This window comes from Pagrus major, chromosome 1 (genome assembly GCF_040436345.1).
Source record: "Pagrus major chromosome 1, Pma_NU_1.0".
Lineage (NCBI taxonomy): Eukaryota > Metazoa > Chordata > Actinopteri > Spariformes > Sparidae > Pagrus > Pagrus major.
The window spans coordinates 14,429,538-14,449,888 of record NC_133215.1 but is presented as its reverse complement, the minus strand read 5'-3'; the positions used below and the strand labels follow the sequence as shown (position 1 = coordinate 14,449,888).

At 38.8% G+C, this 20,351-nt stretch overlaps 1 protein-coding gene across 1 annotated transcript; it reads left to right on the top strand.

The window, feature by feature from the left end:
- The first annotated feature begins 248 nt into the window (after positions 1-248).
- Positions 249-14,150, top strand: aimp1a (aminoacyl tRNA synthetase complex interacting multifunctional protein 1a). The gene is made up of 7 exons (XM_073476391.1): positions 249-326; positions 3,706-3,836; positions 4,658-4,771; positions 6,842-7,003; positions 9,372-9,580; positions 11,791-11,959; positions 13,840-14,150. Coding segments are annotated over exons 1-7 (954 nt in total). The 5' UTR covers positions 249-324; the 3' UTR covers positions 14,007-14,150.
- The last annotated feature ends 6,201 nt before the right edge of the window (positions 14,151-20,351 follow it).

Below are 20,351 nucleotides of genomic sequence, written 5' to 3'. Positions count from 1 at the left end.
CAAATCCTCAACAAAATCGTCGTTGGATTTATTTTTCGTATTTTTTGTGGAGTTAGTTTGTCTTTATCGTAATTACACACAGGCAATATCCGTTGCCTCCTTGTAGTATCCGATCTATAGAACATATGGCTAGCTAAAGCTAACGCAGAAATGACAGGCTTGCTTCACTTCCGTATGGTGTAGCGATCTAGCCGCGGGGTCCTGAATCAGCCTCTCTGCGAGTGACTGCCAGCTGCCTGTCTGTCAGCTAGCCGGTCTTACGTTAGCGGCTGTCAAGGCTCCAGTGCTCCCTGAAACGTGTTTGGGGGGAGCTGCCCAGAGTCCATGTAAGTTTCACAAACCTCTGTTTTATTTTACTGCTTTAACTAACGAATGGCGAGCCGTTAATAACATCTAACCAACCGTCGAACTATTAGCATAGCAGTGCTAGCTACGTGATAGTTAGCCAGAAGGCTAGAAGTTGATTTCTGTTGTCTGTGTGGTCGAAGATACTCTGGTGAGCTGAACCGGCTAATAGCTGACTTATTTTTGACTGACTAGCTAACTAACTAACGTTGGGTGCACATTCTTGAGCAATCCATTCTCAGCAATATGCATTTAGTTTATTAGAAGTCTGTGATTAACACTACACCCAGTATGAAATAAGGTAATTGTTTGACAGTGTGTATTGCAAGTAATTGCATCATTTAGTCTCAGTTTCATTGTCGAGCTATAGGTAGTAACTGGGCTGCAACCAGCTGTCACTTTCATTTTTGATGAAGCGAGTATGTCACAGTCAGTATTTATAAATCTGTGTGTACTTTGTGGGGTTTTTTTCTGTGCATCCCAATCCATAACAACTAATTTGGTGGTCGAGAAAAACACAGGATGTCAAGCAAATCCTCACATTTGAGGGTATTATAGTATTTATTATTATTCATAAATTAGATGGCTTATCAATAACACTGCATCCTGCCTGTTGGGGATGTGTATATGATAACTACATCAAGTATTCACAAAATAAGACTTACAGATGTGACAGATATGTCACAGAAAAAACAATCAAGTGAAATACTAAAATATCCCTAACTGGTTTTGAGTAGTGTATGTTTTTAAAGGACCTTCAATAATTTGTCTGTGATCCAGTCCAATTCTTTCAGCACTCTTCTGAATCTAATATGCTTCTGCAATGACTAGTTTTCTAAATTAATTAAGAAACATATGGAATTAGAAAATATCACTTTGGGCCCATAATGGCATTTTTTACTCTCAACATTCAATCATCATAACAAAAACGTAACTTACACATCATCAAAGAAATTTAAAACAAGTGGTGCGTGCAGCCGTAAGCATAATAACAAATGATGAAAACAAGTGATAATACAGCCATGATTATGAGAGGCTCGCTGTTTTCTGCTTCATCATATTCCCAGCTGTTTTCTATGCAGATCGCACTTGGTGTTTTAGGGTTTATACTTTTGTAACTTGTGAACCTCAGATTATTTATTCTTGGCAATGCATCACATTTAAACTATTGTCATGAAATATCGTAGATATAGATGATAAAATTCTCGCTGGCATGTTGTAATCAAATATACTACTGCATTGTTAGACTCTCAATTATTACTCTGTTTTTTTCTCATTTATTATACTCCATTATATGTAAATTTCTTTTTGCACGTGCATTCTAAAACTACTTAAAGGCAGCGATGTGGACTCGAGTCGTTGTGACTTGAACTTGCGTCAACTCAAGTCAGTGTTTTGTCAACTTGCAGCGTGACTAGACAGCAAATAAATGACTTGAGACTCTACTTGAACCAAATTACTTGAGTCACAGTTCTACTTAAAGGGCAAAAATGAGAAAGAAGGGCACATATTTCTCCTGAAATCCAGTGACTGCATCTGGTGCTGAAGGCCCTTATGGTTGCTTTTCACTCAAAATGTGTAGGTCCCTTTAATGCCTTCAGGTGGTGCTGGCATACTGCACTCTCTTTTCATTTATAAATGGTCTGGTTAGCAGACAGGTAGGGAAATTATCCTCCTACAGTATATTTTTACTGTGGGAATGAAGCATGAAAAGAGGAAACGCTTGTCTCCTGGTGGGTCTGCTCACACACCACCACCGTACCAGAGAGAGCTGGTGATTAAATGTAACCGATTTAAACATTTGATTCAAACCACCTGTGTAGCCTTTTGTATGTCTTGGAAGCATTATCTTTGATACTTTCATTTAAAATATATGAAGACATAAATGTTTACGTGGACAACTGTATGAATCAGCAAACCAGACTATAGCTATTTTTAGGAGATTGATAAGAGTCAGATGCCTTCAGCAGCTGTCCCCAGTTTAGCAAAGTTAACCTGCTAAATATATACAGTAACAAATCAGGAGATGAGTCAAAGATGATTTGATTTCCATGTAGTGAAAGCTGATAGATTAGAAATCCTGAAGGCCAGTGGGAGTCCATTGTTAACACATTTGAAATCCAAAGCTGAAATGACCCCTTCATGTCTTTACCCTGCTGACCATACCTCGGCCCCAGGACCGTTTTTCAGAGGTTATCCAAATGAGATCAGCCTTTTTGTGGCTCTTGCTATTACTCCACCACTGGTCCTGTTTAAATCAATTCAGTTTCTCTAAAAACAATGCTTTGATCCTTGATTTTATCAACTCCAGCTCTTTTGTGTTTCTAATTTCCTCATCCCCCAACATTTTGTTTTCATCTCGGGCCAGCTGTTGTTTTCCAGCGCCTCCCTGTAATGTGTGTAAGAAGTTTTCTTCTCCATGCCTCAGCCTTGTAAAAATCCTTCTTTTCCTCTTTCTTCAAGAAGTGATCTGGCAAGCTCAACATGATAAAGAAACATTAGCCAAAACTGGTGTCCAGTTGTGTTTTGGTTGAGTTGCCCAAGAGTGGCTGATCCCTTTTTAAACTTGATCTCCAAAGCTGAACGCGCATTAATGCTGGTGCTAAATATGGTTTAAAGGATTTTACTTCTTACCAGTTCTTACTATGAAAGACAGATTGGAGTTAATTCAAGACATTGGCTTGCCAAAGTTTACTTGTTGAAATGTTGCAGTAAACTTTAAAATTTGGTTTGGACTCAATTTGCTGTCTGTCTAATTTTTATTAAAAACTGGCCAACTTTAAAATCCCATTACCACATTGTTTATACCTTCTGGGGTGCACATGAGGGACAAATGTCAGATATTGCGATATGGCATCCACAATACCTAAATCTTGATTAAGGAATATACAAAATTACCTATGAACCAGTTGAAACTCTGCCACTACATTATGTTGTGGAATGTTACACAAAAAAGGAAAATCCCTGTACAATGTAGTGCCATCCTATAGTACAGCACTGCAACACACAATGTTTTAGCTGAGAGTCAGAGAGGAGTTTACTTGACCCTGTGGTCATTTCGGAGGCTGTAGTTTGTGGTGGCGTTGTAGTGGAATGCAAACCTTGTAACTCCAAACATTTATCTTTGTAGATGTTCAACATAGTACTTTAGAATACCATCTTTTTTTTTTACATTGCCACTGTCACTTGAGTAAACTTGAAATAACATGGAATAGAGTGACTTGCATTGAAGTTTTCATAAACCTGCTTTTAAAAACAAAAGGAACGATGCTCTGTCGATAATAAACATTGCAGAATACAGCTCTAATATCTTGAATTTTGTAGTGTTGAGATCCCTGAATCTCTTTTTTTGTCTTTTAGGTTTTTAGCTCGCTCCTTGTTCAAGATGTCAGGTCACAATCCTTTGATGAGGCTGGAGCAGCGAGCAGCCGAGGCTGACCAGATCATAGAGTACCTGAAACAGCAGGTCCAGCTGCTAAAGGAGAAAGCCAGTAAGACACACACCCAGACACTGAAACACAAATGTAGCCTTGTAAAAAGTATATTTACCTTTATAGTGCACTTTTATGAATTATAAAGTTTCCAAATTTGTCTTCATAGGCTACCTCATTCTTTTTCAGGTGTAGTATACAATAAGTAGTGACATAATGTTGGCTGAACAGCTGCTAACGTTCATGATTCACAGTCTCATAATTCAAAGAGTGAAATCCCTGAAGCACAACTAGCAGTTTAATGAAACCTGATCCCTCAGTTATGGGAAAGTGTACTTGATTTACCGGAATTGTCATTCTGAGATAATTTCCCCTGATATATTTTAAGTTTGACTCATAAAAAGAGGCCAAATCAGCCAAATATATTCAGGAGAGATATTCACATTGTCATTAATTTGAAATTAATACTTTTTTTTTTTAGCTTTTGGTTATTTTTGATTGAGTTCTGTCGGGCACTAGTTTAACAACATGTCATGAATGAGTAGTTTCTATTTCTGTTGGAATTGTTTAAATGATAACGATGTTATAAATATCTCCATAATCAATCTTGAAATTATGAATAATTCCAAATGGTTGAAAAGAGAAGATATTTATCTGTAATTTAAGACCGCTTTGGACTATTTTTAAATCCAAAAACTGGATTAATCAATAATTTCATGGCTTCTTTACCTCCAAAAGAAGCACAACATAGATTTTAGCAGTTATCATATTTTAATCAATAGTGTATTTGTACTGGTTCAGAGGCAGCTCTTAAAATGTCCTCTGGGATAGTGAAATTTCATTCCATTGCTGAGAGGTAACAAGAATCTGCCTTTCCGCAGTCGTCCAGGCCAGCGTCAGAGAAGAGAAGAAACTGATGGTGGAGAACGCCAAACTGAAGAATGACATTGAGGCACTAAAAAAACAGCTGCTGGAAAAAGAGAAGAAGAGGGGAGGTATGTTGAGTTCCCAGCAAAGGCTTCCATCGTGGATCAAATGTTTGTTTGTCTTTAAAAAAGACCTTGATGTTGTTATCCTTTATATGTAGCTATAGAAGCGGTTGAGTGTGCCTGACTCTGGAACATTTGATGTCAGTTGTTGCTCATTAAAGCATTGTTTGGTTTGTACGATCAATGATAACATCTTGAGCATTCTCGCCTCAGCCCAATATAACCAGATCTTTTTTTGTTTTTGTTATGAGCAAGTGCTTCAAGAATCCACATTAGAGTAAGGGGGACAACGTGTCTGTCAACTTTTTGTGCGTCTGACATACATTGACATTCAAGGGCAAACGGCTTCACACACACATTTAATGTTTTCCAGAAAGAAGCTGCAGGGATAAAGGGGCACTGGAAGAAATAAGCTATTTAACCTTATTCAAAATAGCTCAGTATGTTGGTGTTGGAACGTTGAAGGAATGTGTTCCAATACACCCGGGACTATGTTTTTCCACACGTTGTATCTAATTGTGATGTTTATTTTTGGGGTTTCTTTCAATGACTTTAAGGTGGCATAAAATAGCTCAATCAAAACATGAGTGAAAATTAAGCTTTTTGAAAGGAATTTCAGCCGGCTTTGCTGATTTGTTATTAAGATGAGAAAAACAAACTTTTGAACGCGATGATAATCGTGCATTGAGGAAAACACGCCTGCAGCCAAGAAACGGTGTCATTTGAAGATCAGTGTAAAATTTGCTTCAAAGCCATTTTAAAGTTGAACATCTTGACCTCAATTGGACCCATTGGTGGCTCCTTCAAATTGTATTGTGCAGACCAGTGCTGTGAAAACCCACCGTCATTTGTTGAGTTCACTCATCGTGTTGTTATGGCAAGCAGTGACAACCTGAATGTTTATAGGTCTTAAATGTCCTAAAGACATTGTCTTGTCTAAATGTGGCATGCCATCTCCCCCATCCATCACATTCACGTTACAACTTCGCTTTTGTTCAAATCATCTGCCACCTTAAGTGGTTGCCAGTTTGTACACTAGCTAACATTGCTCACGCCAGCTAAAGTTAGCTAGCAAGCGTTACCTAACATTGCTAACGCTAGCTAGCTAACGTTAGGGCAATATAGTATAATGTAGAATTCTGTCATTCTTATGCTTTTTTTTCCACAAACTGGCAACTACCAAGACTATTGATCACATACCACGTGTGATACAGACGGTGTTATACTATTGGAGGTACGGGATCACTACTAGAAGTCCCTTTTACATTTCAGGTAGTTATTTAATTTGTTGTGAATATAACAATATTAATAAGTGCAGCTTTAATTTAAAATTAAAGGCACAAGTTTTTTGAAGGTGCAACCATAAAACCTCTCTGTATGTTCATACATTATGTAATACTGGCATATTATGTGTAAAAACTTGATTCTCAATGTCACAAACCTGAAGAGAGAACTTCAGGGGATGTAAAGAGTTTAAAAGGTTATTGCTCGTAATTCCAAGGTAAACTGGAATGGTCCTGATCTCAGGTCCTAACATAACATAGAATTAAGGTAATTAAAAGCATTATGGTGACGGTGGCGTGCCTGCAGACCGATGTTTGTCAGACACGGGCACTAGATTTTGTAGGAATTCAAACATCAGGCGCCTTAAATGAGGGGTTATTTTTTTCTGGAGAGTTTTTGTAGGACATTGTTCCCTCTTTTATGGCTCCATTTCCTTGTTTCCATCCCCTTGAACAATCATTTTCCCATCAAAACTGTTTGCATCAGGAGAACAGTCCTCCCACTGGGTGTGTAAATAAAGCTCCCTCTATCATTTCAGTGTATCATGTTGATGCAACCAGCTCTGTGCGTGAAAAGGGACAACTAACAAAGTAGTGTACCTTTGTGTATTTGTACTATAAATTATCTCTTTCACGGTAATGCTGCTGTGCTCATGTCTTTTCATGCTTTCGCATTTGGGAAAGTGTGCAGAGAATATCAGCCATCAGAAACTAGAGTCTTTCAGATACTAACTATAATCCATTATTTAATCATTTATTTCTACTGACCTTTTTTCCTTTGTCCCTGCTGTAGTGCGTGAAGTAGCAATGCCATCAGGTGACAACAGTGTTGAGTGCAATTCGAAGCCCACCACTCCCAAACCCTCTGGACCAGCACCCTCTGCCTCCCCTGCTGCTGCTGTCCAGAGCCCGCCATCCAAAGATGAGAGCAAAAAGAAGAAGCCAGAGAAAAAAGGTAACAGCTGGAGGAAACACTATGGCACATAGCAGGGTTTTATTATGAATCCTTTGAAGTTCTCACATCCAATAAAACTGTGTTTTCAAAGCTGAAATTAAGCCTGTTTAGACATGTCATATAGTACGATTTGTGTTTCATTTTCAGTTTGTCAGTAGGACCATATTAAAGCTATAAAAGTGGCCACTCACTTTAGTCTTCATCTACATTATTCTTTTTTTCCATTACATTCTTGCGTAAGATTCCTTTTTTTCCACCAACAGTTAGATAGATGCTGCAGTCTGTTCTTCAAAAGTCACTTGACCTTCTCCTAAACATGTTTTGAATTTGAATTTCTAATATCAGGTGTTAATGGCAGTGATATCAGCCTCTTTATGGATGTCAGTTGGACATCTTCCTCAGTTGGAAGATGTTTAATGTATTTTTTTTAATGGAGTTTTCTGATTTATAGTGTTGGGGACGAGTTGTTGTTGTCCAATGTCCCAAGTAATTTAATCTGATTTGAAAATGATTTAATGTTAATGTTCTGTGGAAGTACCCGATTTTAGGACCCATCATAAAACCAAAGTATCTCCATGTATCAAATATAATGCTGTTAAACTGTGACATTATGATAAGCTTAGAATACAAAACAGAAAAATCCCCACCACAGAATTTAAATTACTTTCCAGTACAGTATTTCAGATATTTGTTTTTGTTTGAGCAATAAGCAATCTGGCCTAACTGTCAGGCATCAATGAATCAAGTAAATTTATCACATGTAATCATATAATGTACAGTCACTGTGAAATATACACACTGAGCTTGTCGTTGCGGTCTCCTCAGCTGCGACGTGTAGTTACTTTTCTGGGGAAGTGCACGTCAGGCTAAGGCATAGGGCATGCAACTACGCAGTAGCTACACTGTAGGAAAGGATTACATTTACACTGGACCGTGAACTTGCTGGAATGTAGCATGAGACAGTCTGCAACTGAGTGAGCTATGGTTGGCTATCTCAACATGTCCTTAGTTTGAATATATTTTAACCTCGAAACAGAAAAGCAAGACAGCCACTTTTAATGTGTGTACAGCCCAGATTCTAACAGGTGGAAGTTGTATTGGTATCAGCAGATACCCAAATTCAGTTATAGGAATCAGGTCAGAACTCAAAAAAGAGGATCGTTGCATCTCTACTTGTAATCCGTCATAGTTCTTAAAGCTTTCATCTTTCTTCCCGTAATCCCAGTTTGCAACCTTTAGCGCTGTTCTGACCTTGACGGCTTCTGGATGTGTTTACGGAGTTATAATTTCAAAAGGGGAAGAAAGAAGATTTAAGACGCTGACAAATTAATTTGCGTGTTTGGCATTTCTTAGATCCAGATGTAAGGGAGCTGTTAATGAAAGACATTTCTTCCTCTTGATAAGCTGTTGAACATGTTAAATTTTTTATTACTTCGGGCTTCAATGTCGCCGTGTTCTCACCTCATTTAAACACTCATCACTTGTTATTCTACAGACCCATGTGTAACCTTAGTGTATTCCTGGTAATGTTACATCTCTTTACTGTCATCATAGCAGAGCATTGATTACACGGGGGAGAAATGTCGAATATCAAAGGCAGGGTTTGGAATTCATATTCTTCAGAGCTGGTGGGGGCTCAGAGGAATGATTAAAGACGTTGTGATCATTTGATCAGTGCAGTCCACTGGAATGAACGTGTGTAAGCAAATCAGGCGAGTGAAAGGTACTTTGTCTCTTGGGAGGAAGCATCTGCTATTCCGCTATGTTATGAATCATGTAGCACTCACCGTCAGCCAGAAGTGGGTATTGGTATTATCATTTTGTCAAAGCATGTACCCCACATTTCTGGGAAGAGGTGAAAAAGTAATTTTGTTTTCCTTGATTTTGTTTTATTTACTTATGGATCACTTGAAAAGCATAACCCTGCATGCAACCCTGAGGCCTGTCATTGGTTGACTTTGTTTTCATTTATGGGAGGAAATTAAATCAGATTCCAGACAGATGCCCAATATTGTTTCAACTATGGCTTGTTTTTTATAATATCCCTTGGTAAGATACCAGTTGGTTGAAATTCGCTCGATGCTTTTCAACAAACATTTCCTATAATATCATGCACATTTGGTATAATAGCATGAAAACTCTCACAGATGCCTTTCTTCTGCAACCCATCCTTTAACACATGATGGAGAGCTACTGTCTGACATTTAATGCTAAAAATGCACCCGACCAAAATTCCAACACCCCACCAACATTTTATATTAGACTGCTATTGAAATAGAACAAATTATGTGCAAAGAAAAACTAAAATGATATTACATTTTTATGTGAAGCGTAGAGAATAATAGTATTTCGCTTTCTTTTGTGCCAGGAGGGGAGAAAGCAGAGAAGAAGCAGGCAGCCCCCAGCCAAGAAGATGCCAAAGTGGACGTGTCTCGTCTGGACATGCGCATTGGACGTATAATCACGGCTGAGAAGCACCCAGATGCTGACAGTCTCTACGTGGAGCAGGTCGATGTGGGAGAGGCCTCTCCAAGGACAGTGGTCAGCGGGCTGGTCAAGCACATACCTCTGGACCAGGTACAGTCAAGGACGTTATAATTATACCTGGACACAGCCATGTTAGGTGAAGTCCCATTCATTTCTATGAAAGCTGCTCAGTGGTACACAAAGCCAAGATGACTGGACTTTTTTCCGCATAGCTTCCTCATTGTGGGGCTCATAGAGCGTGCACACTAGAGACTTCTGCCAACCAAGCCAGCTAACTTCTGGTTTAGCACCCGGCTAACTTGAATGGGGATAAAATAATTTAATCGCGCGGCTCTTCTAGATTTTCCATATGTTATTGGACTGAATGGCTCAAATTATGACAGTGAGACAAGTCATTTCGCGAGGTTGTGAAGCTCAAAAAAATGTATCCAGCATTTTAGAGGACGCTCCTTTCACCATGTTAGCTTAATTGGCTGTGCAGCTAGTGGACATATTGTGAGCATCCATGCTTTCCTATCCATCAGATAAATGGCATTGTGATAATACCATGATTGCCAAGGTAATTCAAGAGAATTCACCACAGCCGCAGACGGCATATTGGAAATTGCATATGTTTACATAAACCCCATGACTTGATGAGTTCCTCCTTTTCAAAAAGCGAGATTTCAACCACTACCTCCTCTAACTCTGTTCTAAGGGCCACTCGAAAATCCAGGATTAGGGGTAAAAATTGGAAATGGGATTGAGTCCTGCTCATATGATAAATTGGCCACCTCACATTTAGCTGTAATTTCTGAGTTGGAAACTAAAACAAAGGTAACTGAATGGCTCATTAGGCCCCAGTTTGAGGAAGATGTAAACTTCAACGCAAATAAGGTTTTCATATTAGCTTTAAGCATCCCTGCACACGCTCTCCTCGAAAGTTGTTGTCTGTAGACACACAAGCAGAGCTCTATGTATTGAATGTATACAATAATGGCTCACTAGGGTCATAATAAGGATTTAGTAGTCGTAGATTTAGTTTAAAGAGATTTGCTAGGTAAACTGTGTGCTGGTGGTTCTGCCTATATTGATGTTTATTTTGCTTTCATGTGGATTTATGATTTTCTGCTGGAGCAAACTAATTTGTATGTAGAATTTTATCTCCGTGAAGTGCACTAGTTACTTTTATGGTCTTAAGTATTGCTCTTCACATGTCTAGACACGGGAGCCTTTGTGCATTACACTTTTGCATTTTAGTGTATGTAGACAGTGTGTATCATTTAAATAGAACCATATGCTTAGTGTGTAACAAACACTGTCTGACTTTCTCAAAAGGTATTATACTGAAGAAAAAGGACTTGGAAGTGACAACAGTTTTCCCATGCACACAGACAAATATTAGACATTAGCTTCTTAAAGCAGTTGATAAAGTTGCAATAATGGCTTTTAATGCTCAGCCTCCTCTTTGTCTGCAGTTACAAAGGCCAAACTGCTGCTGCCTTTTGTTTGTCTGTATCAGTCCATTACTCACAGAGGCAATAAATGTAAAATCAAGTTTTTTCTTGTTAGCTGTCTTATTTTTATGAACCATTATCTATTTCTGTTACGCAAGCAGAAGTGAAATATCTGACGAAATGCATGATGGTTTTCATGGCAGGACTCTTGGGTGTCTGGTTATGGTATGATGAATAACAGGCACCATTTAGAAATATGAGTCTGGGACAGGCTAATCATAGAATAACTGTTAAGACAAGTGTCCACGTTGCACATTAAATATTGTTCAATCAAACGGTTTGTTTTGTAAATACTGTTACAGAATATTCACACACTTTTCCTTACTTGCCAAAACTGCAGAGAAATGAAAAATGAAAACTACTACCAAAACCCTGTCAAAGCAAAACAGCATGAGTGACTCTAGATTTATGTTGCAATTTCTTCAAGGATGACCCTCAAATAAAAGTTATGATTAAATTCAGAGATTCTGGCACGCGTCAGCTCATGGAATGCTCAATTTCTCTTTTTTTCTCAGCTTTTGGCAGAAACGGCCTCTGGTCTTCTTTATAAATGTTGGTAAGCCGCAGAGGTCTCCAGGCTCAAGTTAAAGTTTTCCTGTTTGCTCACATTGGTTTATGAAATGAGGCAAACAAACCATAAACCTCGGACCTAGTAATTTTAAAGTGATTGATTGGACTTCACAATAAGTCTTAAATTCTCTGTCCTGTCCTCCTTATGTCAGTTGGGTATAATTAGTTTTTGTTCTCTTTTGTCTAAGAAATATGAGCTGTAAAAATGTATTTCATCTTCTGTCCACCGTGCAGATGCAAAACCGCATGGCAGTCCTGATGTGTAACCTGAAGCCAGCCAAGATGAGAGGAGTGGTGTCCCAGGCTATGGTCATGTGTGCCAGCTCACCAGACAAGGTCGAAATCCTTGACCCTCCAAGTGGCGCGGTACCAGGGGACAGAGTTACTTTCCAGGGCTTCCCAGGTAACCAATTTCAGTACCTTCCAAAACAGATTAATCATTAGCATACATGGTTACAATCCTATCCAACCAAACAGACACCAAACCGATGCATCCTCACTAGTAAGGAATTAAATGAAGCCTACTGGAAGAATTCCCCAGCCTAGTTTCCACAAAAGGCCTCTGACTTTAGGAAATGAAGGGTGTCGTTGAACCGCCTCACTGCCAGAAACAACACAGCAGTTTCCACATTCGGTCCCCTGAAGACACCAATCACGAGGCACTCTCAGACCCCACTCAAAGCTTTCATTAGTGGACTCATCACTTCTGTTTGGTGGTGGCTTAATGGCCTGTGACCACTGATTTGATGGACTAATCAACTCAACCTACTTTTTTTTAACTGTCCTGTTAAGTTCAACTACTGTAAACGAGTTTGGGGAAAAAATAACCCCATACCCTATTAATTAACACATTAACTAGACCATACAAGAGTCAAGGTCCATCCTGTGAGGTATTCCCATCACAGTCTCTAATGAAAGTGACCTAAAAACTAAGTCCACCACCATCAGCCAGCGTGGTTGTGATTTAACTCTGTTTGGCTCTAAAACTCACATATTTTCAAAGCTGAATAGTGGTACTGAGAAGAGGATTGGCCTTGTTAGTCATCTATTCTTTTGAGAACAATAACCATAAATGGGAGTTCCCTATGGGAAAAAAAAAGTGAAGAGGGGGATGATGTACTGTAGGTGGATCTGCGGTCAGTACCCACAGCCCAGCTGCGTCAGCCGAGGCTTTCATTCCAGCAGTACACATGTCCCAGCCTCTCCAAAAGCTGTTTGATTCATGAGGGATCCATTTTTATGGATACCGAAATATTAAAAAGAGTCGTATTCAAACCATCATGGTTAAGCAGAGAACAGAATGAGTGGAGGATAAAGCAAAGGATTGGTGGATGGTTTGTTGTGGTGTTTAGCTCTTGTTTGTTTAGAACACAAGAGTAAAAACTGAGACAAAGAACAGAAAATAAGAGGTGAAAGAGGTTTGCATTTTTCCTAGTTTCCCTCTTTTTTCAAGCGCCATAGCACAGATTCAATTACAGCCAATCTTACTGCTGGTGTGAGTACATGGTTGTAATTGCCCACATTTCCCCAACTAATGGGGCCCAGCACTTCTGCTTGAAGTTAAGAATGTGCGCAAGTTGCTCATCAAAACCGCTTTCACGCTTCTGATCAAAAAACTGATTGTTGCCACTCTTGGGTTGTAAACCAGCAGAAATCGCAGCCTTGGGAAATGAAACACATTGTGTCCCCATACCCTGGGTCGGTTGTGAAGAGAGGAAAGAGTTGACACCAGACAGAAGCCAGCCAGTACCAGCTCTGATTTGACACAAACGCTGAGCAACATAAAAAACAAACGGCATCGTGAAATGAGAACCTCATTTAACTGTTTTCCCTGGATGCATATTTCGATTCTGAGAAGTTCGGTTTAGATGTTTTGAATTATGCCGAGGAACAACTGGCAGTTTTTAAAAGCCAGAGCTCTAATAGAACATGATAGACTAGTCAGCCTATTCACAATTCAAGTGGGAGAAATAAAAAATCAGAATTGGCCTGATAAATCACAAATATAATGGTTGGTTATTTGCTCACAATTTGTATTGGCTTCAGCTTTGTTATACAGATGGTATCAGTGTATGCTGAATATGAAGGAAAGTTGAAAGCCATCTATCAATGTGTCTTAGCATGAATATATCAAAACAGCATTTCAGCAGGGTTATACAAGGACACGACACAGCACAAAAAGTTCATAAAACGTCAGACCTGGATGCATTAATCCAGCATGTGTGATGGATGAGCAGAGAACAGAGGAGTTTCTAATGTATCAGACTGACTGCTTGATTGCAGGTGAACCAGACAAAGAGCTGAACCCCAAGAAGAAGGTGTGGGAGCAGGTTCAGCCAGACCTGCGCACAGACGGCCAGTGTGTTGCAACGTACAAGGGAGCTGCCTTTGAAGTCGCCGGCAAGGGAGTGTGCAAAGCCCAAACCATGAGCAACAGTGGAATCAAATAAAAAAATGAAACGGAGCTGCTTGAAATAGCTCAGTGTTTACCTGGCAATCATCTGCAGTGATGACGCTGATTCTGTTGAGAAACAGGATGGTGATGAATGGAAGAAAACGCTTTGAAGATGTTTAATAAAGGGATTTAAAAATGATTGTGTCCGAAGAGTCTGTCCGATCACAGTCTGCTCTACTTTGACCTCTAAAATATAAACCTGATCGACAAAGTGAAATTAATAGATACAACTGCTTTTATTCATCAGTGTTATGTTAGTGTACATTATCTTGATTGTGCTCTGATTTTGAGGTTTTAACACTAAAGGGCTTACTCTACTGGACTTGAGCAGGCACCACTGCTTTCCACTTCATTGAGTCTTGGGCATTTTAATTAGCAGGAGATGAAACAGGGATGTTGTGCAACAAAGCCCAACAAAACAGATCAGGTTTTAAGTTCTTTGCAGAGGCTATTTAGACGTTACTCAGGCCCAGCTCTCCAGTGTCCTGGCCCACTGTCAGTCGCTCAATCTTGGCTCTGTGATGCCAGTGCCATGTGCTTTATTTTATTGTCCCCTTGAAAGAAAGAGTCTACCCACCTCCGGAAGTATCGGACTACACAGAAGAAAGAGACAGAGAGCTGTGCACCAGAGCCTCTAATGTTACATCAGCAGTAATTAAGGCCATCCACTGTACAAAAACATCTGTCATGGGTCGAAGCTGTCCACCCCGCACAACTTGTGCTTACTGTTCCGAGTCCTTTTCTCAGGCAATGTTAGTGTATTCTCTAGTGCTCATGCTCAACTGCACATTTTTCTTGGATGTGTCTTATTATGGGTGTGATGGAGTAAATGAACTAATTTACTGTGAAGGAATACACACAACTTGTTTAGGATATTAATAGATTCATCAATAATGAAACACCTTTACATTGTAGTGTCACACATCTGTGATTAATAAATCCTCAAAATAGAAACAAGTGTTAAGTCACAAGCTAGCCAACTCTTAAAGCAAACCCTGCTTTATTCGACCCAAGATCATGCTACGTTGAAGAAAACTTGCAAATAAAGATTGAGACCATAAACTCATTCGGAAACTGTTCACTGAGGTATTATATCAAGTGAGAAGGAAGGTCTTTTTCTCATAAGCTTATTATTGACATACAGTCAAACCTCTGTGAAATCAGTGGAGTTGCCCCCTGCAGGCCATTAGGAAGACTGCAGGTTTCAGACAGTTCTGTGTTGGTATTTATTCTCTGGAGAGATAGTCGGATAACTATTCTACCTTTCGGACCGCAGATAAAGGAAGTGAACCAAGTTAGTTTCCACCTCAAATATTAAGCACCAAAAACAGAATTGAGTGAACCCATATTGCTTATTTGCTTTTAATCTCTACCACTTACCCCCATACACATAAAATGACAATACATGTAAACTTTTGTAAGTATTTTGCAAAATAAAATAATAAATTTAGAAGGTAATACAGACAGTATCTATTAAAGTCAAGCTGCAATCATAACACTAACTGTCTGCCAGTGGCACAAGTTTCAAAATTGCAGGAGCCATTACTCTTCTTCCCTGTAAGTAGTACACTTTTTTAACAAATCTACATCCACAGCTCCAAACTTCTGCTTCTGTTACTTTAGTTGCATGGCACAGTATGGAGCTGGACTGCTGTTCATAAACTGTATCACCCATCTGCAAAAGAATTTATTGGCTGGACCTGGTTTCCTTTGCGCTTCACATCATTGACACTGTGACATAATTCCCCTGACGTAGATTGAGGACATTCTGTCAACACTTTTGTTGCAGTCTCCAACTAGTGTTTAAACACCTGTCTGATAGTCCATTAAACAGTGTCCCATGGTGCTTATATGCTTTTAAATGACTTAATATGACCCCTTCATATAGACACCTCATGTAAAAATAAAAGTTTAAGAGGTCCTCAGTGAGGAAAACCTCTCATTTTGGTTTTGATGACATAGACATAGACTCTAGTAAGTGTCCTCCGCTGAAGCGTATTCTCACCTAAACCACAGTGTGCTTTCTGGGTTTTCTGTGACCACAAGGAGTGTTGCAACCTGAGAGAAAACTCACTCCAGGATATTTTGAGTCAGACGTTTGCAGACCACACGATTCCTAATTGAATTTTCAGCTGCAGCTGGTGCACACTATGTGAAGCAGTTACCTATCTGTCCTAACAGAATATATGCTCATATGTGGGATTATCAGTGTGCATCTGTGCTTCTCAAGGGTTGGGGCAACTCAGGTCTCAAGGTTGTAATGTGAGGCGGTAGTTTGGAGCAATAGTTACTGATTTCACAAATGGTATGTTCATACATTGCATATGCTCCGTGTGAAGCCGTTCAACAAAACACTTTGCACTCTTCATGTCCAGCTGCACCTCCTCTATGCTCCACACATTTTTGATATTTGGTTTTCAGTTCCAAAACTAAAGTAAAGAAGACCTTTAGGTGTTGCTGCTTCATTATTCCCACCTCATTCTTTATCCTCCAGTTTGTAATGTCCTCCACATGACCTTAGCAAAGAAAGAACTAAGTCTTCTAGCAGGCCTTCATAGGTGGACACCAAGAAATGCAACACCTTCAGGCAAGGCTGAAGGTTGGAGTCAAGTAAAAAGAGTTTTTTGGAAAAACCCAAGTTATTCTTTTGATGTGATGGAGCTTAACTCACTCATCTTAAAAACAGGGTTTGTTGCATTTGTAACGATGACTAACATCTAAATTTAATATTATTTTTCTCTAAACTTTTGGTTTCAAAGTCCCGCAAAGAGTGACCCATCAGCCAGGACATCACGAAACAGCAGAGGCCATGAGGAATATATTTCTTGTTTCTGAGGCCAAGCAGTCGGTTTGCAGCAAGGCGTGAAAGTCAAACTATGACAGGTCTTTATGAAGGAATGCAGACCTCTGGGATAAAAGTCGTGATTCATTTTGTACCGTAAGATTTGTTTCGAGATCTGACTTGGTGTGAATTAGGACATGGTGTGTTTCCTGATTACTTCAAGACTCTCTGGATGTGTGTAGAGTCCTGTCAAATTGATAAATGTGTTATTGTTTTTTTACGTTTTCCCCAAACTTGTTTTCAAAAATGATGTATTGGCTGCTGATCCATTTAATCGGTTTGTTGTGTAACAGTAATCCCCAAATGAAAGTTGACTTCAGCTGTTTCATCAACAGTGGCCTTGTCTTAAGTACTGTGTACGCAACACTATTACAAAATACTTTGTTTTAATTTAAATGTATTTTAGTGTTGTACAGTAGCTGTTTCCTGTAGTCTCTTAACATACACATTTTAAGCTACAATAAGGATTTTCCATTTTGTCAACAATTTTGACAACAATGAGAATGGCACTCAGCAGAGTGCATACCTCTGCCAAGGCCCAACAATCCCCTTTGGACTCATAGATACCAGCCACCACAAAGGGGCACTATGTATTTTTGAAGAAGAAATTCAAACTCAGAATACAATATTACATATTAATATATACAATATTAATGAGGTAATAAGACAAGCTCAGAAATATTAATTTGTTTCCATAACTGAATAAACAAGCTGTTCTCAGAGGAAAATAATTTCCTGAGATCACTGTGTGAAGCTAGAAAGGTGGCAGGGTCCGCCACATATAAGCACAATAAAACAGCACGACATTGTGTTGTCCTTTAAGGTCAGTTTGTTTATTAGTTTATTCAGTCATTACAACAAAGAGAGTTTGTTTATTTAGGTTGTTCAGGCATAAAAAATATATAGTGCACCTTTAATACACTGGATTCTTTTTTCATCAAGATCCATCCATTATTCCCATTCTCACAATGTTAAAGAAAATGAGAAAAAAACAAACAAAACAGGATCTCTCCCTTTATCCAGATCCGCACCGAAAGTTAATGGGCTCTATTCAGGGCCGAGACCCGTCCTCCATCCAAGTTTTGTGGAAATAAGTTGTAAAGGTTTATTCTCATAGTATTTTTTATTATTTCATGAACCCAGTTACACCATACATATAAGACAAAACAAAAATATATTGACAATAACAAATCCCCTCCCTCCGAAGCCCATCAACCCAGACAACATTTACAACAACAGTACAAATAGTTACAAATAAATAACATGCCCAGTCAGTGCTCTGGTATGAAAACAAAAGCAAGTCTCATGCAAGACAAAAGATCAATGCGAACTTGATACATTTAACAGCAAATTTGTTAGACAGTAAATTAAGATATTTCCAATCACCTGTGGTACATGATTGAAGAAAGGATTCTGTAATTCACAAAATGTAATTTCATTGCTACTCGCTGCAGACAGCCTTTCTCGGGGAGAATTATTACAAACATCAGTTACAATAAACAATTGCTAAAAAAAAACGGTTTATAAAGCATTGCATTATTTAATAGTGAAGTAACTGTGAAGATTAATTAACTATAAATGACGGTTATTGCAAATGTTCCTGTGACACTGCAACATAATATCCTCAAAATAAATCCACATGCCACTGTGGTGTAGGTCGTCATTACACAATGGAAAATCTGTTAAACGTGGCCAGTCACAATTTGGAGCAAATCACCAATAAACAAAAAACCTACAAATTAAAAATAATCAACAGTTTTGTTTAAATAATAGCGGTCGATGGGCGGAAACATGTTTTGGATGGGATAAAAAAAAAACCTGTAGAGTGCAGAGGGAAAGACAAACCTCTGCGGACATATTTTGGCTGCAGTTGAAAGAGCAGCTCTCGCATGCTGCTCTGTGTGTGGTTTCATGCTTCGCCAGTGTTCACAATGAACAAAATTATCCAAGCTTCTCTTTCAGCTGGAAGAAATCTATTATCCATATTACGTGCCGCGCTGGGCATTTGAAAGCCCTGCTTATACCTACAGTCTTACATTTCTGTGCCTCGTCTGAGTGAAGTGAAATCTGAAGAGCCACTGGTACTTCAGCTGGTAGCATTAGTGAACAAACTCCTGCACACTGTCTTCACTTGTTACCTAATTGCTGTGACTTTTCTGTCACCGGGCCTCAATTCATCAGGCAACAATGAGACAACCACAGGAATCACAGAATATGTGAATTACAGGGCCGCAGCACCGACTGATATAATAGTTAATTCCAAAGGAAACAGCTGGAGGCTATCTTCAGTCTGTGTCATGCTGCCTGACAGGTCCAAACTGAAGCAGGAAAGCAATACCAGTTATTCTGTAAACTTGGCAAACCGATAAGAAGTGAGAGAGGAAAAACAAACGCTAAAACGGATTATCATAACAGAACAGAATAATGCTTTAAAATCACTTGGTGTAATGATTTAGTGTCCAAAAAATGTGGTAGAATAAGTACATTTTAAGAAACAGTATTAAGATTTAAAAGTTCATGGAAATCATCAAAATGTAGATGTTAATATTAGATAGATGTTCAAATTACTTTTGAATACAATATATGTTATTCTGATATGGGCTGTTCTGCATGAGGAGCATTTTAACTCTTGTCAGGTCTCCTTTGAGGCTATTTTGCAGCTTATTCTTTTTTACTTTTACTAAAGTAACATTTTCAATGCAGCACTTTTAAACTCTTACACAGGGTATTTCTACACTTTGATATTACTACTTGAAAACGTGCATGAGAAAATCACAAAAATGTTCTTCCAGGGGAGACTTCCCCCGACCTTATTTATGTCACCTTTTTCACTGCTCTACTGTAGAGTTTCCAGTTCTGCAATGTTATGAAAACCAGGATTCTTACTCAAAATTTCACACTTAGTATATATATTTCCATGGCTACTTTTTCATCTTCTCATTACTTGTCTTGTGACTGTTCCCATCAGCCCTGTGAATATTTCCGAGAACGCCCCCGTTTTGGTTTAAAAAAACAAAAAAACTTTTTATTATGCTCTTTTAAGTGTACAGATATCATACTGGCTACGTGTTTATTCGACCACAACATCGGCCCTTTTCACTGCAGACATTTGAACGTCACAGTAGGAAAAACAGGTGTTACAAATAACACCGACGATCTGTTCCAGGGATGAAATGCAACCCCGTACATTTACTCAAGTACTCTGTTCAAGTACTTGAGTACTTGTACTTGATACTTAAGTACATTTATTGCCATTACTTTTGATATATCAGTACATTTAATGTCAGACATTTCATTTCACTTTTATCCAATAACTATTGTGACAAAATAATATTTTAACATGAAATCTTTATTTTTACTCAAGTATGACGTTTGGGTACTTTTTTACAGCACTGCTCTGTTCCCTACTTATAATTCATGACAGTGAGCCAGCATGTACACCAGGACATTGTAGCTTCACCAACTTAATAGAGTTTAGTCTTCATTAATTGTTTTACT

Excerpts from the sequence above, each read along its gene's own strand:
- aimp1a (XM_073476391.1), top strand. Across the intron at positions 7,004-9,371 it reads GAAGAAGCCAGAGAAAAAAG|GAGGGGAGAAAGCAGAGAAG; the intron begins GTAACAGCTGGA and ends CTTTTGTGCCAG. Across the intron at positions 9,581-11,790 it reads AGCACATACCTCTGGACCAG|ATGCAAAACCGCATGGCAGT; the intron begins GTACAGTCAAGG and ends TCCACCGTGCAG.